This window comes from Oncorhynchus mykiss, chromosome 19, assembly GCF_013265735.2.
Source record: "Oncorhynchus mykiss isolate Arlee chromosome 19, USDA_OmykA_1.1, whole genome shotgun sequence".
Lineage (NCBI taxonomy): Eukaryota > Metazoa > Chordata > Actinopteri > Salmoniformes > Salmonidae > Oncorhynchus > Oncorhynchus mykiss.
In genome coordinates this window covers 23,545,628-23,561,105 of record NC_048583.1, presented here as the reverse complement: position 1 = coordinate 23,561,105, position 15,478 = coordinate 23,545,628, and the positions used below count along the sequence as shown (strand labels likewise).

The window sequence follows — 15,478 nt, the reverse complement described above, 5'->3', positions numbered from 1 at the left end:
CTTCCTCTCCGGCAACTGAATTAGGAAGGATGCCTGTATCTTTATAGTGACTGGGTGTATTGATACACCATCCAAAGTGTAATTAATAACTTCACCATGCTCAAAGGGATATTCAAATCTACCAATAGGTGCCCCTCTGCGAACATTGGAAAATCTCCCTAGTCTTTGTGGGGTAAAGAGATGAGGTAGTCATTCAAAAATCATGTTAAACACTATTATTGCACATAGTGAGTCCATGCAACTTATTATGTGACTTCTTAAGAAAATGTGTACACCTGAATTTATTTAGGCTTGCCATGACAAAGGGCATTATTATTGACAAGACATTTCAGCTTTTCATTTTTAATACATTTGTAAAAATATTTTTAAAAACATACTTTGACATTTGTGTGTGTGTGTGTGTGTAGGCCAGTGACATACATTCGGGCTGTAACACAACAACATGTGGACATAATCAAGGGATGTGAATACTTTCTGAAGGCACTGTATGTGTATTAAAGCAATAAAACGTTTTTGGTCCCATATTCATAGCACACCATGACTAGATCAAGCTTGTGTGACTACAAATTTGTTGGATGCATTTACTGTTTGTTTTGGTTGTGTTTCAGATTATTTTGCCCAATAGAAATAGCAAATAATTTTGCAGTCACTTTTATTGTAAATAAAACATATAATATATTTCTAAACACTTCTACATTAATGTGGATGCTACCATGATTATGGATTGCCCTGAATGAATCGTGAATAATGATGAGTCATGGTAGCAAATACTAAGCTTTTTACTACTTTAATACCAAGTGAATTTGTTCCAATACTTTTTGTAAAATGGGGGGGGGAAACGGTTCACCCGATATGGATGAAAATACCCTCAAATTAAAGCTGACAGTCTTTAACCTCATAGTCATTGTAATATTTAAAATCCAAAGTGCTGGAATGCAGAGCCAAAACAACAACAAATTTGTCACTGTCCCAACACTTTTGGAGCTGGATATTGACCCAGTTCTAGCCTATTCAATCCCACTACTCTGTTCAATTCTGTATAGCAATATTGACTATTTTGTGCCAATACTGACTATGGCAAATTTAGCATTTTAAATGTTTAAGTCTTACTGTAAATGGGCAGTTTGATTGTTAGTGGAATGTGTGTTGTTCCTTGTGCACCATGTTGATGTTTCTGAACAAGTGTGCACCTGTAGTCACATGTTCTCATTCTTTCATAACAGTACATACCATGTTCATAAAAAGTCAATTTCATCGCAGTTAATACAGAGTGTTAAATAGCAGAGTGATTGGACTAATAGCCAGGAGAGCATGAATGTTGATGCATGTAGTCATCAATGGTACCTTATCGCATCAGCTAGAATCAAAGTAGGACTGATTGTGATGACAAATTTAAGGTTTTAATTCAGTTGTACCTGCATTGTGTTATACACATTTTCCCCATCTTCTGTAGAATCAACTTCTTATTTATTTTTTATAAGAAGTGTTTGTGTGTGCTCGCTGCTCGAGTAGTAAACATTGCTATGGTGGGCTGAATTGAATTCCTTAACTTGTTGTGTGAAAGCTGTGACAAAGCTGACGTGATAATTCTGTTCTTTCTCAGGGGACATCATATTCAATGCACAGGATCCAGAACTACCTCCATACTTCATATTTGGGGAGGACACAGAATTCCTGCCAGAACCCTCGGAACTCCTGGTGAGTACAATTCCCCAACTCACTCATTTGCCACACCGCACTCATTTCCCACAATTCCCCACAACTCTATTTCCTCACCCTGGTCTAGTGTGAACGACTCACTCAAGTTACTGCTCAGACAGATTCACTGTGGTGAGCAATAGAAGGCAGAAGGCTCTGGTTTGCTGTCCAAATCCTTGGGCCATTCTATTGTTCTGACGCCCTTTTATCTAGAAATCAAGGCCTGGTATTGATATGTGAGGATGAGTCAACAGCCATATTGATCCCATGACATCCAGTGTTCTGTTGAAAAGGCGTTGGTGCATTGCGTAATCGCTTCTTCTGTATGTGCTGGCCTGCATATGCCCCTTCTGCGGAAAAATGTTGATTGCACCAGGCTAATTTGCAATTGGCAATGAGTCAGTAACTAATCCGATTAGATTGCTTAGAAATGGTTTCCTTATACATTGAGTAAAAAATATTCTAAGATTGTTGCATGATGAGCTTAGATTGCTCAGATGCTAAGCCACTCAGATGTTTAGACACACAAGCACATACAGCAATCCCTGGAACTTTCTATTGCAGATTGCTAATAGGGATGGGCATGGATATTCAAATATCTGAACAGACGTTAGTATTTGATTACCTGGGACATACATTTTTCATTTTTTTTTAAATTAGCCTATTTTAACAATGACAAGGCTTTGTCTAAAATGAAATACAAAATCTATGTGACATTGCTAAATAGCCTACAACGATAGACCATTACATGTTTTATGACAAGACACACTTGTTAAATGAAATGCATTCAAGGTGACTACCTCATGAAGCTGGTTGAGACAATGCCAAGAGTGTGCAAAGCTGTCATCAAGCCGAAGGGTGGCTACTTTGAAGAATTTAGATTTGTTGTCTCAACTGACTTGCTAAAACTATAGTTTGTTAACAAGACATTTTTGGAGTGGTTGAAAAACAACCGCCAATCTAAGTGTATGTAAACTTCTGACTTCAACTGTACTTGAAATTATAGATTGTCAACTTTATACACAGACATTGAATACAATATCTTCCATATTGAAACTGAATATATAAATATTGAATTTGAATATTCAGTTATATTCATTCAATTCAGTTTCAAATCATGAAATCCAAGATGAATTTATTAACTAAATTATTGAATTTGTGCATTACAAATAAAAAACATTTATTCAATTCAAATTCAATATCCTTATACAAATTCAAAATTTAGAGGCTTAGCAGTCATCTGTGAGTTAAATTCTGGGTAATTGGAAGACAGAGCATTTTACATGGGCATCAATACACCAACACAATCTAGGAACAAACATATCACAATCATTGGTTTTCCTGAGAAATTCACCAGCACACACACACTTGATGATATGGTACAGTAATAAGAATACAGTAAAGGCAAGAGTTGAATGGCAACCAGGAATTGGACATAGGGTTGTGCGCTAACTTGTTAATATTGCTTTGTCCCTGTGGAAAACTCACTGACATTTTTTAAAGACGACGGATAGCAGACGAGATGCTAAGAGGCTTGGCAAGAGGCTTTTGTTACTGTTGCTTTTACTACAGGGTCTTAAAGTTTTCCACATGGCTATTTCTAGGGCCACCTAAGAGGGAGAAGTTAAATTCCCCAGCCTGTGTCAGAGTCTGGGAGACAAGTGGGGAGGTATTGCTTACTGTCTCATAAACCAGCTGCGCACATAAGGGGAAGCACATCATCGCGCCATTGCTTGGCAGCCCCACTTTGTTTACTCTAGCTGTCTTTCTGGCCATGTTTTCATAATCCCAACTTTTTCTCTCCCCGGGATGTTTTTTCCTTTCTCCTTCTCTCTCTCCTCTTCTCTCTCCATCTTTAGGTCTCGCCCTCCCGCTCTCTAATTCCATAAAAACCAGTTTTCCAAACGTTTCGGTCCATTTGCCATTTCCCACCATTGACTCGTAAGCAGACCTCCCCTTCGCCAGTAATCGTTATGAATCAGTCATACGAACTGGAAACTGCAAGGTAGGACTTTGGGAGGAGCTAAAAGTGAACAACTGAACAAGGTGACAGAGCAACTTATTTCCTCATTGGAAGAACTTGCAGCAGCTGCATAAACCACATTTTGACTTACATTCAAATCAAATAAAATTTTATTTGTCACATACACATGGTTAGCAGATGTTAATGCGAGTGTAGCGAAATACTTGTGCTTCTAGTTCCGACAATGCAGAAATAACCAACGAGTAATCTAACCTAACAATTTCACAACAACTACCTTATACACACAAGTGTAATGGGATGAAGAATATGTACATAAAAATATATGAATGAGTGATGGTACAGAACGGCATAGGTAAGATGCAGTAGATGGTATCGAGTACAGTATATACAGTGCCTTGCGAAAGTATTCGGCCCCCTTGAACTTTGCAACCTTTTGCCACATTTCAGGCTTCAAACATAAAGATATAAAACTGTATTTTTTTGTGAAGAATCAACAACAAGTTGGACACAATCATGAAGTGGAACGACATTTATTGGATATTTCAAACTTTTTTAACAAATCAAAAACTGAAAAATTGGGCGTGCAAAATTATTCAGCCCCCTTAAGTTAATACTTTGTAGCGCCACCTTTTGCTGCGATTACAGCTGTAAGTCGCTTGGGGTATGTCTCTATCAGTTTTGCACATCGAGAGACTGACATTTTTTCCCATTCCTCCTTGCAAAACAGCTCGAGCTCAGTGAGGTTGGATGGAGAGCATTTGTGAACAGCAGTTTTCAGTTCTTTCCACAGATTCTCGATTGGATTCAGGTCTGGACTTTGACTTGGCCATTCTAACACCTGGATATGTTTATTTTTGAACCATTCCATTGTAGATTTTGCTTTATGTTTTGGATCATTGTCTTGTTGGAAGACAAATCTCCGTCCCAGTCTCAGGTCTTTTGCAGACTCCATCAGGTTTTCTTCCAGAATGGTCCTGTATTTGGCTCCATCCATCTTCCCATCAATTTTAACCATCTTCCCTGTCCCTGCTGAAGAAAAGCAGGCCCAAACCATGATGCTGCCACCACCATGTTTGACAGTGGGGATGGTGTGTTCAGCTGTGTTGCTTTTACGCCAAACATAACGTTTTGCATTGTTGCCAAAAAGTTCAATTTTGGTTTCATCTGACCAGAGCACCTTCTTCCACATGTTTGGTGTGTCTCCCAGGTGGCTTGTGGCAAACAACACTTTTTATGGATATCTTTAAGAAATGGCTTTCTTCTTGCCACTCTTCCATAAAGGCCAGATTTGTGCAATATACGACTGATTGTTGTCCTATGGACAGAGTCTCCCACCTCAGCTGTAGATCTCTGCAGTTCATCCAGAGTGATCATGGGCCTCTTGGCTGCATCTCTGATCAGTCTTCTCCTTGTATGAGCTGAAAGTTTAGAGGGACGGCCAGGTCTTGGTAGATCTGCAGTGGTCTGATACTCCTTCCATTTCAATATTATCGCTTGCACAGTGCTCCTTGGGATGTTTAAAGCTTGGGAAATCTTTTTGTATCCAAATCCGGCTTTAAACGTCTTCACAACAGTATCTCGGACCTGCCTGGTGTGTTCCTTGTTCTTCATGATGCTCTCTGCGCTTTTAACGGACCTCTGAGACTATCACAGTGCAGGTGCATTTATACGGAGACTTGATTACACACAGGTGGATTGTATTTATCATCATTAGTCATTTAGGTCAACATTGGATCATTCAGAGATCCTCACTGAACTTCTGGAAAGAGTTTGCTGCACTGAAAGTAAAGGGGCTGAATAATTTTGCACGCCCAATTTTTCAGTGTTTGATTTGTTAAAAAAGTTTGAAATATCCAATAAATGTCGTTCCACTTCATGATTGTGTCCCACTTGTTGTTGATTCTTCACAAAAAAATACAGTTTTATATCTTTATGTTTGAAGCCTGAAATGTGGCAAAAGGTCGCAAAGTTCAAGGGGGCCGAATACTTTTGCAAGGCACTGTACATATAAGATGAGTGATGTAGGGTATGTAAACATATAAAAGTGGCATTGTTTAAAGTGGCTAGGGATACATTTTTTACATCAATTTTTCCATTATTAAAGTGGCTGGAGTTGAGTCAGTATGTTTGGCAGCAGCCACTCAATGTTAGTGGTGGCTGTTTAACAGTCTGATGGCCTTGAGATAGAAGCTGTTATTCAGTCTCTCGGTCCCTGCTTTGATGCACCTGTACTGACCTCGCCTTCTGGATGATAAGCGGGGTGAACAAGCAGTGGCTCGGGTGGTTGTTGTTCTTGATGATCTTTATGGCCTTCCTGTGACATCGGGTGGTGTAGGTGTCCTGGAGGGCAGGTAGTTTGCCCCCGGTGATGCGTTGTGCAGACCTCAATACCCTCTGGAGAGCCTTACGGTTGTGGGCGGAGCAGTTGCTGTACCAGGCGTTGATACAGCCCGACAGGATGCTCTCGACTGTGCATCTGTAAAAGTTTGTGAGTGCTTTTGGTGACAAGACACATTTTTTCAGCCTCCTGAGGTTGAAGAGGCGCTGCTGCGCCTTCTTCACGACGCTGTCTGTGTGGGTGGACCAATTCAGTTTGTCCGTGATGTGTACGCCGAGGAACTTAAAACTTACTACCCTCTCCACTACTGTCCCGTCGATGTGGATAGAGGGGTACTCCCTCTGCTGTTTCCTGAAGTCCATCTCCTTTGTTTTGTTGACATTGAGTGTGAGGTTATTTTCCTGACACCACACTCCGAGGTCCCTCACCTCCTCCCTGTAGGCCGTCTTGTCGTTGTTGGTAATCAAGCCTAACACTGTAGTGTCGTCTGCAAACTTGATGATTGAGTTGGAGGCGTGCATGGCCACGCAGTCGTGGGTGAACAGGGAGTACAGGAGAGGGCTCAATGTACCCTTGTGTGACCCCAGTGTTGAGAATCAGCGAGGTGGAGATGTTGTTACCTACCCTCACCACCTTTTGGCGGCCCGTCAGGAAGTCCAGTACACAGTTGCACAGGGCGGGGTCGAGACCTCGGGTCTTGAGCTTAATGATGAGTTTGGAGGGTACTATGGTGTTAAATGCTGAGCTGTAGTCGATGAAAAGCATTGTCACATAGGTATTCCTCTTGTCCAGATGGGTTAGGCCAGTCTGCAGTGTGGTTGCGATTGCATCGCCAGTGGACCTATTGGGGTGGTAAGCAAATTGGAGTGGGTCTAGGGTGTCAGGTAGGGTGGAGGTGATATGGTCCTTGACTAGTCTCTCAAAGCACTTCATGATGACGGAAGTGAGTGCTAGGAGGGGTAGTCGTTTAGCTCAGTTACCTTAGCTTTCTTGCGAACAGGAACAATGGTGGCCCTCTTGAAGCATGTGGGAACAGCAGACTGGGATAAGGATTGATTGAATATGTCCGTAAACACACCAGCCAGCTGGTCTGCACATGCTCTGAGGACGCGGCTGGGGATGCCATCTGGGCCTGCAGCCTTGCGAGGGTTAACACATTTAAATGTTTTACTCACGTCGGCTGCGGTGAAGGAGAGTCTGCAGGTTTTGATAGCGGGCCGTGTCAGTGGCACTGTATTGTCCTCAATGCGAGCAAAGAAGTTGTTTAGTCTGTCTGGGAGCAAGACATCCTGGTCCGCGACGGGGTTGGTTTTCTTTTTGTAATCCGTGATTGACTGTAGACCCTGCCACATACCTCTTGTGGCTGAGCCGTTGAATTGCGACTCTACTTTGTCTCTATACTGACGTTTAGCTTGTTTGATTGCTTTGCGGAGGGAATAGCTACACTGTTTGTATTCGGTCATGTTTTCGGTCACCTTGCCCTGGTTAAAAGCAGTGGTTTGCGCTTTCGGTTTCGCGCAAATGCTACCATCAATCCACGGTTTCTGGTTTGGGAATGTTTTAATAGTTGCTGTGGGTACGACATCGCCGATGCACTAGCTAATAAATTCGCTCACTGAATCAGCGTATTCGTCAATGTTGTTGTTTGACGCAATGCGGAACATATCCCAATCCACATGATCGAAGCAATCTTGGAGCTTGGAATCAGATTGTTCGAACCAGTGTTGAACAGACCTGAGCGCGGGAGCTTCCTGTTTTAGTCTCTGTCTATTGGCAGGGAGCAACAAAATGGAGTTGTGGTCAGCTTTTCTGAAAGTAGGGTGGGGGAGCGCCTTATATGCGTCGCTGAATTTAGAAAAACAATGATCCAGGGTTTTACCAGCTCTGGTAGCAGGAGGATATAGTGTTAAGTTTTCCCGTCACAGGAACTAAGGGGCCTATCCCAAACCATGAAACGCAGCCCCAGACCATTATTCCTCATCCACCAAACTTTACAGTGGGCACTATGCATTTGGGCAGGTTGCGCTCTCTAGACATCCGCCAAACCGAGATGTGTCTGTCGGATTGCCAGATGGTGAAGCGTGATACATCACTCCAGAGAACACGTCTCTCCTGCTCAAGTGTCCAATGAGAGCTTTACACCACTCCGGCAGACACTTGGCATTGCGCATGGTGATCTTAGGCTTGTGTGCTTGTGTGCGGCTGCTCGGCCATGAAAACCCATTTTAAACATATGAAATCCCCTGAACAGTTATTGTGCTGACGCTGCTTCCAGAGGCAGTTTTGAACTTGGTTGTGAGTGTTGCAACCGAGCATTGATGATTTTAAGTGCTACGTGATTCAGCACTTGGTGGTCCCATTCTGTGAGCATGTAGCCTACCACTTCGCAGTTGAGCTGTTGCTCCTAGACATTTCCACTTCACAATAACAGCACTTACAGTTGACCGGGGCAGCTTTAGAAGGGCAGAAATTTGACAAACTGACTTGTTGGAAAGGTGTTATCCTATGACGTTGCCACGTTGAAAGTCACTAAGCTCTTCAGAAAGGCCATTTTAGAAATGTTTTACATTTTTATTTATTTAACTAGGCAAGTCAGTTAAGAACAAATTCTTATTTACAATAATGGCCTACCCTGGCCAAACCTGGACGACGCTGGACCAATTGTGCGCCGCCCTATGGGACTCCCAATCACGGCCAGATATGATGCAGCCTGGATTTGAACAAGGGACTGCAGTGATGCGTCTTGCACTGAGATGCAGTGCCTTAGACTGCTGCGCAACTCGGGAGCCCCATTCTACATCTGTCAATGTTTGTCTATGGAGATTGCATGGCTGTGTGCTCGATTTTATACAACTGTCAGCAACGGGTGTGGCTGAAATAGCCAAATACACAAATTTGAATGGGTTTCCACATCGTTTTGTGTATATATAGTGTAGCATTACAGTGGGGTTTATACACACACATACAGTATATGTAGTTTTGCTCACTGTCCAATTGTTGCATTCATCTTTAGATTTCAGATAGAGATTTGGGCCAAACAGATTTGCTTGGGGCATGCACTCAGGACAGGAAGTCAAAACCCTCACAAGTGTGCAGCAAGTGTAGGCTACACAAATCATGTACGTACACACACTTCAATACTGAAATGGATGTGGGTCTTGCCAAAGCCCACCACTCAAACACGTGCTAATGAACTCAACTAATCACATCGCACATTCTTGACCAAACAACACCCTATTTAGGTTACAAACATGTCAACAATGAGGCGCTGAGATATTCCATTTAATCAAAATGTCCCAACATGTACCTTTTTTTGCCCATACACAAGCAAGTCAATATAAACATGAACTTAAAGTGCTTTGAGTGAATTGCTACTGTCATTGGAACTGCCATGTTTTTTTTACACTCAAGGGGGGTAAACATTTATTTTCTCAGTGTCTTGCAGTATTCCTGACTTCTCAGCTAAATGTTTGTCTTGTTTATAGTGTTAGTAGCCTCCTCCAGTGTGTTTTTTGCCCTCCTTGTAAAGTCTGTCACTTTCACTATGGAAGCTGTGTAACATTATAACCTATCTGTGTAATTTTAATGAAGGGCAATGTTGAAACTACAATCGGAAGTTCAAAAATGAATTGATAACCAAAAGTTGGCTTAATGATTTTAAGAGACACACTGTATAGTAGAGAATTTTACATGGAGATGATCACAAGCAGATACTTGACGAAGCTTGTTTTGTGAGGCCGTTTGGTTCACTCGTTTAGTTGACCTTTAAAACATATTTTGATAACTTTTTGATGAGATAAAATGCAAATCAATACTAACAATGTTGGCCTCATCAGCTCAGGGGACATCTTAACCTTGACGCCTAGTATCACTAAGTTCACAGGGCAAAGCTGAGATGAAGCCTACGCTTGGCTAATTGACAGTCTCTTAAATGTAATGGCAAAATGTAGATTTCTGCCTAAATAGACATACCCAAAAGTAACGGCTATTCATGTGTAGTTACATGAATCTGACATGCAACAACTTGGTATATTTGGAAAGAAGACATCTGGAAAATTATGAGGAAATGATCAGAAGATAGGAGTTACATAATTCAGAATACACAAGATCAAGCACACACAATAAGTTTTAGTTTTTTTATTTTAAAAGTAATCTTTCATTGGCAAGCTAATAGTGAATTATTGATGACTCGAGCTGAAAACACAGTAGATGGCTTCTACAACATGTGAACAATATCAGGAGAAAGAAAACAACTAGAAATGGGCAGATGTTTTAGTAAGTTGTGTCAGGTCAGGTCAAAGGTCAGGTCAAAGATTTATCTTTATCTTAGGAGCAAATCTAGCCATTTGACTTAATGGCAACATCAAATGTCCACCAAGTGACTTTAGTCACTCGGTGGACATTTGATGTTGCCATTAAGTCAAATGGCTAGATTTGCTCCTAGAGACTTAAGGATTGATTTGATATGTAGCCATAGCTCAAACACAGACCAAATCAAAGCTTACCTTTTTGTAAGATTTTTGCTGTTTGGTGAAAACGTTGTGTAAAATAAAAATTTTGACTCTCGGGGCTGGTGATCAATAACGTTAGGTCACAGGCAGACACATAAGATATCCTCATGATCTGTGGAGTTCCGGCTTTTGGTGTGTTTCAACGTATTCCGTGTTTATTTTGTTTATGCTTCACAACGCTAACCGGAATGTAGGTAGCAGCCATCTTGAAATTAGGTCATTGGCTCGGCCTGCCCTAATATATTTGTATGCCCATATATGGTATTAAGTCACACCAAAGATTTGAAGGCACCGATCAATAGTCAAGATACTCAACTTACCGCAGATATCCTGCTTTTGCAGATAGGGGCTACCATTCTCATACCAGACTGAATTAAATCAAATAAAAACAAATAGGGTCCTCAAATATGGGGACTTTACATTTAAGAGGCTAGACAGGTAGGCCTATGTTTTAAGGTGCCATGCAACACACAGTATAGCCCCACTATAGTGCAGGGCTGTCTGGGAATATCTTTTCAGGCTTATCCCGAAGCCAATTATCATCAGCATGACCACAAAGTTCATTAGGTCAGATGTTTTTGATACTTCTCAAGAACACCACAATTTGAGAAACACTCAAACCGCTTTCCCAAAGAAGCCCTTTTAGTACATAAACCACCACCCAGAATGATGAAAGAGACTCTATAGGCATAAATGGAAGGCACATTAAAAGCCACATGTGGTCACTAGACAGAGCCACAGCAACACATCATCACCTGTTTTTGACAGATGATTTCATACATACTTCTTCAGAACCACAAAATGAGGGGAGGCCATTTTGAGCAGACAATACACTACTTATTATGTCCATTTTGATTAAAGGTCTATAGGTCTAAGAAACTAGCTTCTAAGTTATGAAGATGGAAGATTATGACTGGAATACATGTTATGCCGATTGTGGTTTGGTACCGACAAAAGTTGTGTTTGTGTTTGCTTGTTGGCAGTGTTCTGACATTACCCATCAAGGCCACTGCCTTACAGTTCATATCCTCAGATTCATGACACACTTTTAATTGGTTCTAATCGCTTCAACCCTGGCAGCCGGCTCCATAAGTCTATATAAGAAATACTGTATACCACTGGATTTATAAGGAAAGAGTCACTGGCTCATTTGACCTGGAAATGAAACCAATGGGACTTACTGTACGATTGCCCTGTTTACTGTAATCATCCCTTTACCAGGCTGACACCACATAATAATGGCCGGAGCGAATGGAATGGTTTCCATGTGTTTGATGTATTTGATACCATTACACTTATTCTGCTCCAGCCATTACCACAAGCCCGTCCTCCCCAATTAATGTGCCACTAACCTCCTATGGCTGACACATTTTGTAGCGCCATAACCTAACGACTCAATGTTTGTGTTTTTAATTGGTGGCTATGTGCCTCCTGAACAAAGAGCGGTTGGTTATAGGCTGTAATATGTGATGCAATTACAGCCATGGGAAACACTTAGCGAAAGATGAAGCACATTCTAAATGAGACAAATGGGGAAATAAGTAGGCCCTAAATGGAGCTGTGCTGGTCTAAATTCGAGACTAGACTTACCAGTGGTTTGTTACTTTGTGGGCGGGGGTGGATTGAGACTGATCTTGCTGCATTTATTTCATTAATCAGGTAGGCTTGATCAGAAAGTCATGCCTGAATTATTTTTTTTTATAGAGGACCCGGCAAGCCAGCCTATTCCCAATAATGTAAACTCCAACAGAAATAACTTAAAATGTATAGCTTTTTAAGTTAAACCATATCTTTTTCAATTACATTTTCAGCCATCTTACAAGCAATTTTGTTTTACAAATCAGTAAGAAATGTTTATTTATTTTTTACAAATCAGCTTGCAATGTTGCTAGCCAACTAGCTTGCTCACGTTAGCCCTACTGGCCTGCTAACGTTAGCCCTACTGGCCTGCAAATGTTATGGTAACACTGCATGAGTCAGCCAGCTGCAGTCAATACCTAGCTTACAGCTACATTAAAGTAAAGTAAACCAAAGTTTTGGAAATACGTAACACCATCTAACCTGTTATCAAATAATGTTACTTCTATATTCAGTTATTTTAGACAGGAAGCTAGCCAACTAAATTTTGTTATTTTAGCCTGCTAGCTAGCCTAGCCAGCTAACTAGCCCAGCTAGCCAACCACCACGGTCGACATAGCTAAGTAGTAAGTTAGAGAACAACACCAACTAGTCTACCACAGGCAGTAACCCACAGAACACAACAACAACAAAACAGCAGACATTTTTCATGCGGTTCTATCTACATGTGCACACTTAGTTTGCAAATTACTTTTAGAGGTGCTAAGTACTCTCGGCCAGCAAACGCTATTGGTGTGTCTGAGCTCTTACAGATTGATGACTGAGTTAGTTAATAAAGAAAAGCCAAGGAAAGAGGCACTTCAAGAGGAAGAGGCCTTTTTGCTAGCCGAGGGAGAGTCAGCTAATCTAATAGTGAGGTGAATCCACGTTGAACTTACCCAGTATTTCTCCATCACTGCTGACACTTGCAATGTACTGGTATGTCAGTAGGAAATAGAGGTTGCAGACTTCATATTCATGCTTGGGACGGCACCTAGTTTCAGTTGGCGTCTCAATCCGAATCCTGCCTTCCACTGGTTATAGCCATCCAAGTCCTGAAATGAGTGACATGAGCACTGCACACAGTAGACGTGCCCGCGGTTCCCTTACTCAAATCTACTCACTTCAACCGGACAAACTCGTCCCACTTCAAAGCTAGCTTCTTGTTTTTGGGCCACAAATGAGTTGCAACCTTGTCCTTGTAAGTATTACAGCACACGCCTTGGCATATTTATCTTTTTAAAAATCTGTTGGGTCTAAAATGAAAAATAACATTAGCTACAGATGGCGGGAAACTACTACAACACTCGCTCGACTATCACTACCGAATGCACAGGAGAAGAGGAGATGCAGTTTTTTGTATATGTATTAGTTTTTTTCATCTGTAATGTACATAGTACCTTGTCAACACTTGGTCCTGAATGCAATTACATGCTAGCATGGCTAGTAGCTAACATTAGCCAGCTAGAGCTAGCTAGGTAGCACTGGTATATGCTGTTGAAAATAGTGCATAGTAGGTAGTTCATAAATATTTAAAAACACAACTATTTTTGGATTTATAGGTAACCACACCATGACTACAACTAAGTTACTAAATCTTTGACTGCACTACATTGTTACTTTGGTGATTAAAAACTCATGCTGCTTACCCTTTAACAGCATTTCTGTTCTAATGTGGTTTCTTTGCACTCTACATTGCATAATAGAGCTCTAAACAGCACAAAATGAATGCCTTGTGACTTGTCTTCCTATTTGAGGTTATACCTCGTTACTACCCTTTCAAATTACCATCAGTAGCCCCAATCCAAGTATATAAAGTTCCCTTGGCAGTCCCAAGTGGCGTGGCCGTATGGACACACCCAAGCCTGATGATAGGAATATGATGAAGAATGACCACTAGGGAGCTGCTGGGAAGACTGAGGAAGGCGAGGAAACTGACAGGAAGGGAGAAGAAGAAGATGACTAATTTAGTCGCGTGGCAGACTATGTAGTGGTGTACTAGACTGCATTCTGGTTCAAATTCAGAGGTCAAAACAGATTTTAATTTGAAATAGTAGCCTGTAAAGTTGTCTGTTCTCTAGTTTTTAACCCACATATAAACTTTACTGAATCAAAAATCAGAGGCCAATTTCAGGTTTAAATACCAGGGTTAGTACAGGTCCTGGTCAATCTTCAAAGTCATGGCGAAGCGTTGGTTTATACAGTTGAAGTTGGAAGTTTACATACACCTTAGCCAAATACATTTAAACTCGGTTTTTCACAATTCCTGACATTTAATCCTAGTAAAATCCCTGTCTTAGGTCAGTTAGGATCACCACTTTATTTTAAGAATGTGAAATGTCAGAATAATAGTAGAGATATTATTTATTTATTAATTAATTAATTAATTAATTAATGATTAATTATTTATTTCAGCTTTCATTTATTTCATCACATTCCCAGTGGGTCTGTCACGCCATGACTGTAGCGAGCCTTTTAATGTTTCTATTTGGTTTGGTCAGGGTGTGATTTGGGGTGGGCATTCCATGTTTCGTTTTCTATGATTTGGTGTATCTATGTTTTGGCCAGGTATGGTTCTCAATCAGGGACAGCAGTCTATCGTTGTCTCTGATTGGGAACCATACTTAGGTAGCCCTTTCCCTCCTTTCTTTGGGGGAAGTTGACTTTGATTAGAGCACATGGCCTTTGAGCGGCACGGTTTGTTTTTGAAGTGTTTATTGTTTTGTTTGGTGTAATTTTGATTAATTAAAGAAAATGTACGCTCACCACGCTGCACCTTGGTCCTCTCCTTTCAACAGCCGTGACAGGGTTAGAATACACTCAATTAGTATTTGGTAGCATTGCCTTTAAATTGTTTAACTTGTTATGGCTGCAAGTGTCATCCACAACCGCTGAATAACATAGCGCTACATTCAATAAATATTACTACAAATATTTATATTCATGAAATCACAAGTGCAATATAGGAAAACACAGCTTAGCCTTTTGTTAATCCACCTGTCATGTCAGATTTTGAAATTATGCTTTACAGCGAAAAGCAATCCAAGCGTTTGTGTAAGTTTATCGATCGCACAACAAAACATTAAGTACACTTAGCATCAGGAAGCTTGGTCACGAAAATCAGAAAAGCAATCAAATTAATCTTTTACCTTTGGTGATCTTCGAATGTTTTCACTCACAAGACTCCCAGTTACACAACAAATGTTCCTTTTGTTCCATAAAGATTATTTTTATATCCATAATACCTCCGTTTGTTTGTCGCGTTATGTTTAGAAATTCACAGGAAAGAGCAGTCACGACAAAGCAGACAAAAATTCCAAATAGTTTCCA

At 40.9% G+C, this 15,478-nt stretch overlaps 1 protein-coding gene across 1 annotated transcript in view; it reads left to right on the top strand.

Annotated features, from left to right (window-relative positions):
* LOC110498671 (BRISC and BRCA1-A complex member 2) overlaps window positions 1-15,478 on the top strand; it is a 142,861-nt gene that overhangs the window by 5,994 nt on the left and 121,389 nt on the right. The window contains exon 2 of the mRNA XM_036955491.1: window positions 1,604-1,698. Coding sequence (XP_036811386.1) covers window positions 1,604-1,698 — 95 coding nt within the window. The remainder of the gene's footprint in view (window positions 1-1,603; window positions 1,699-15,478) is intronic.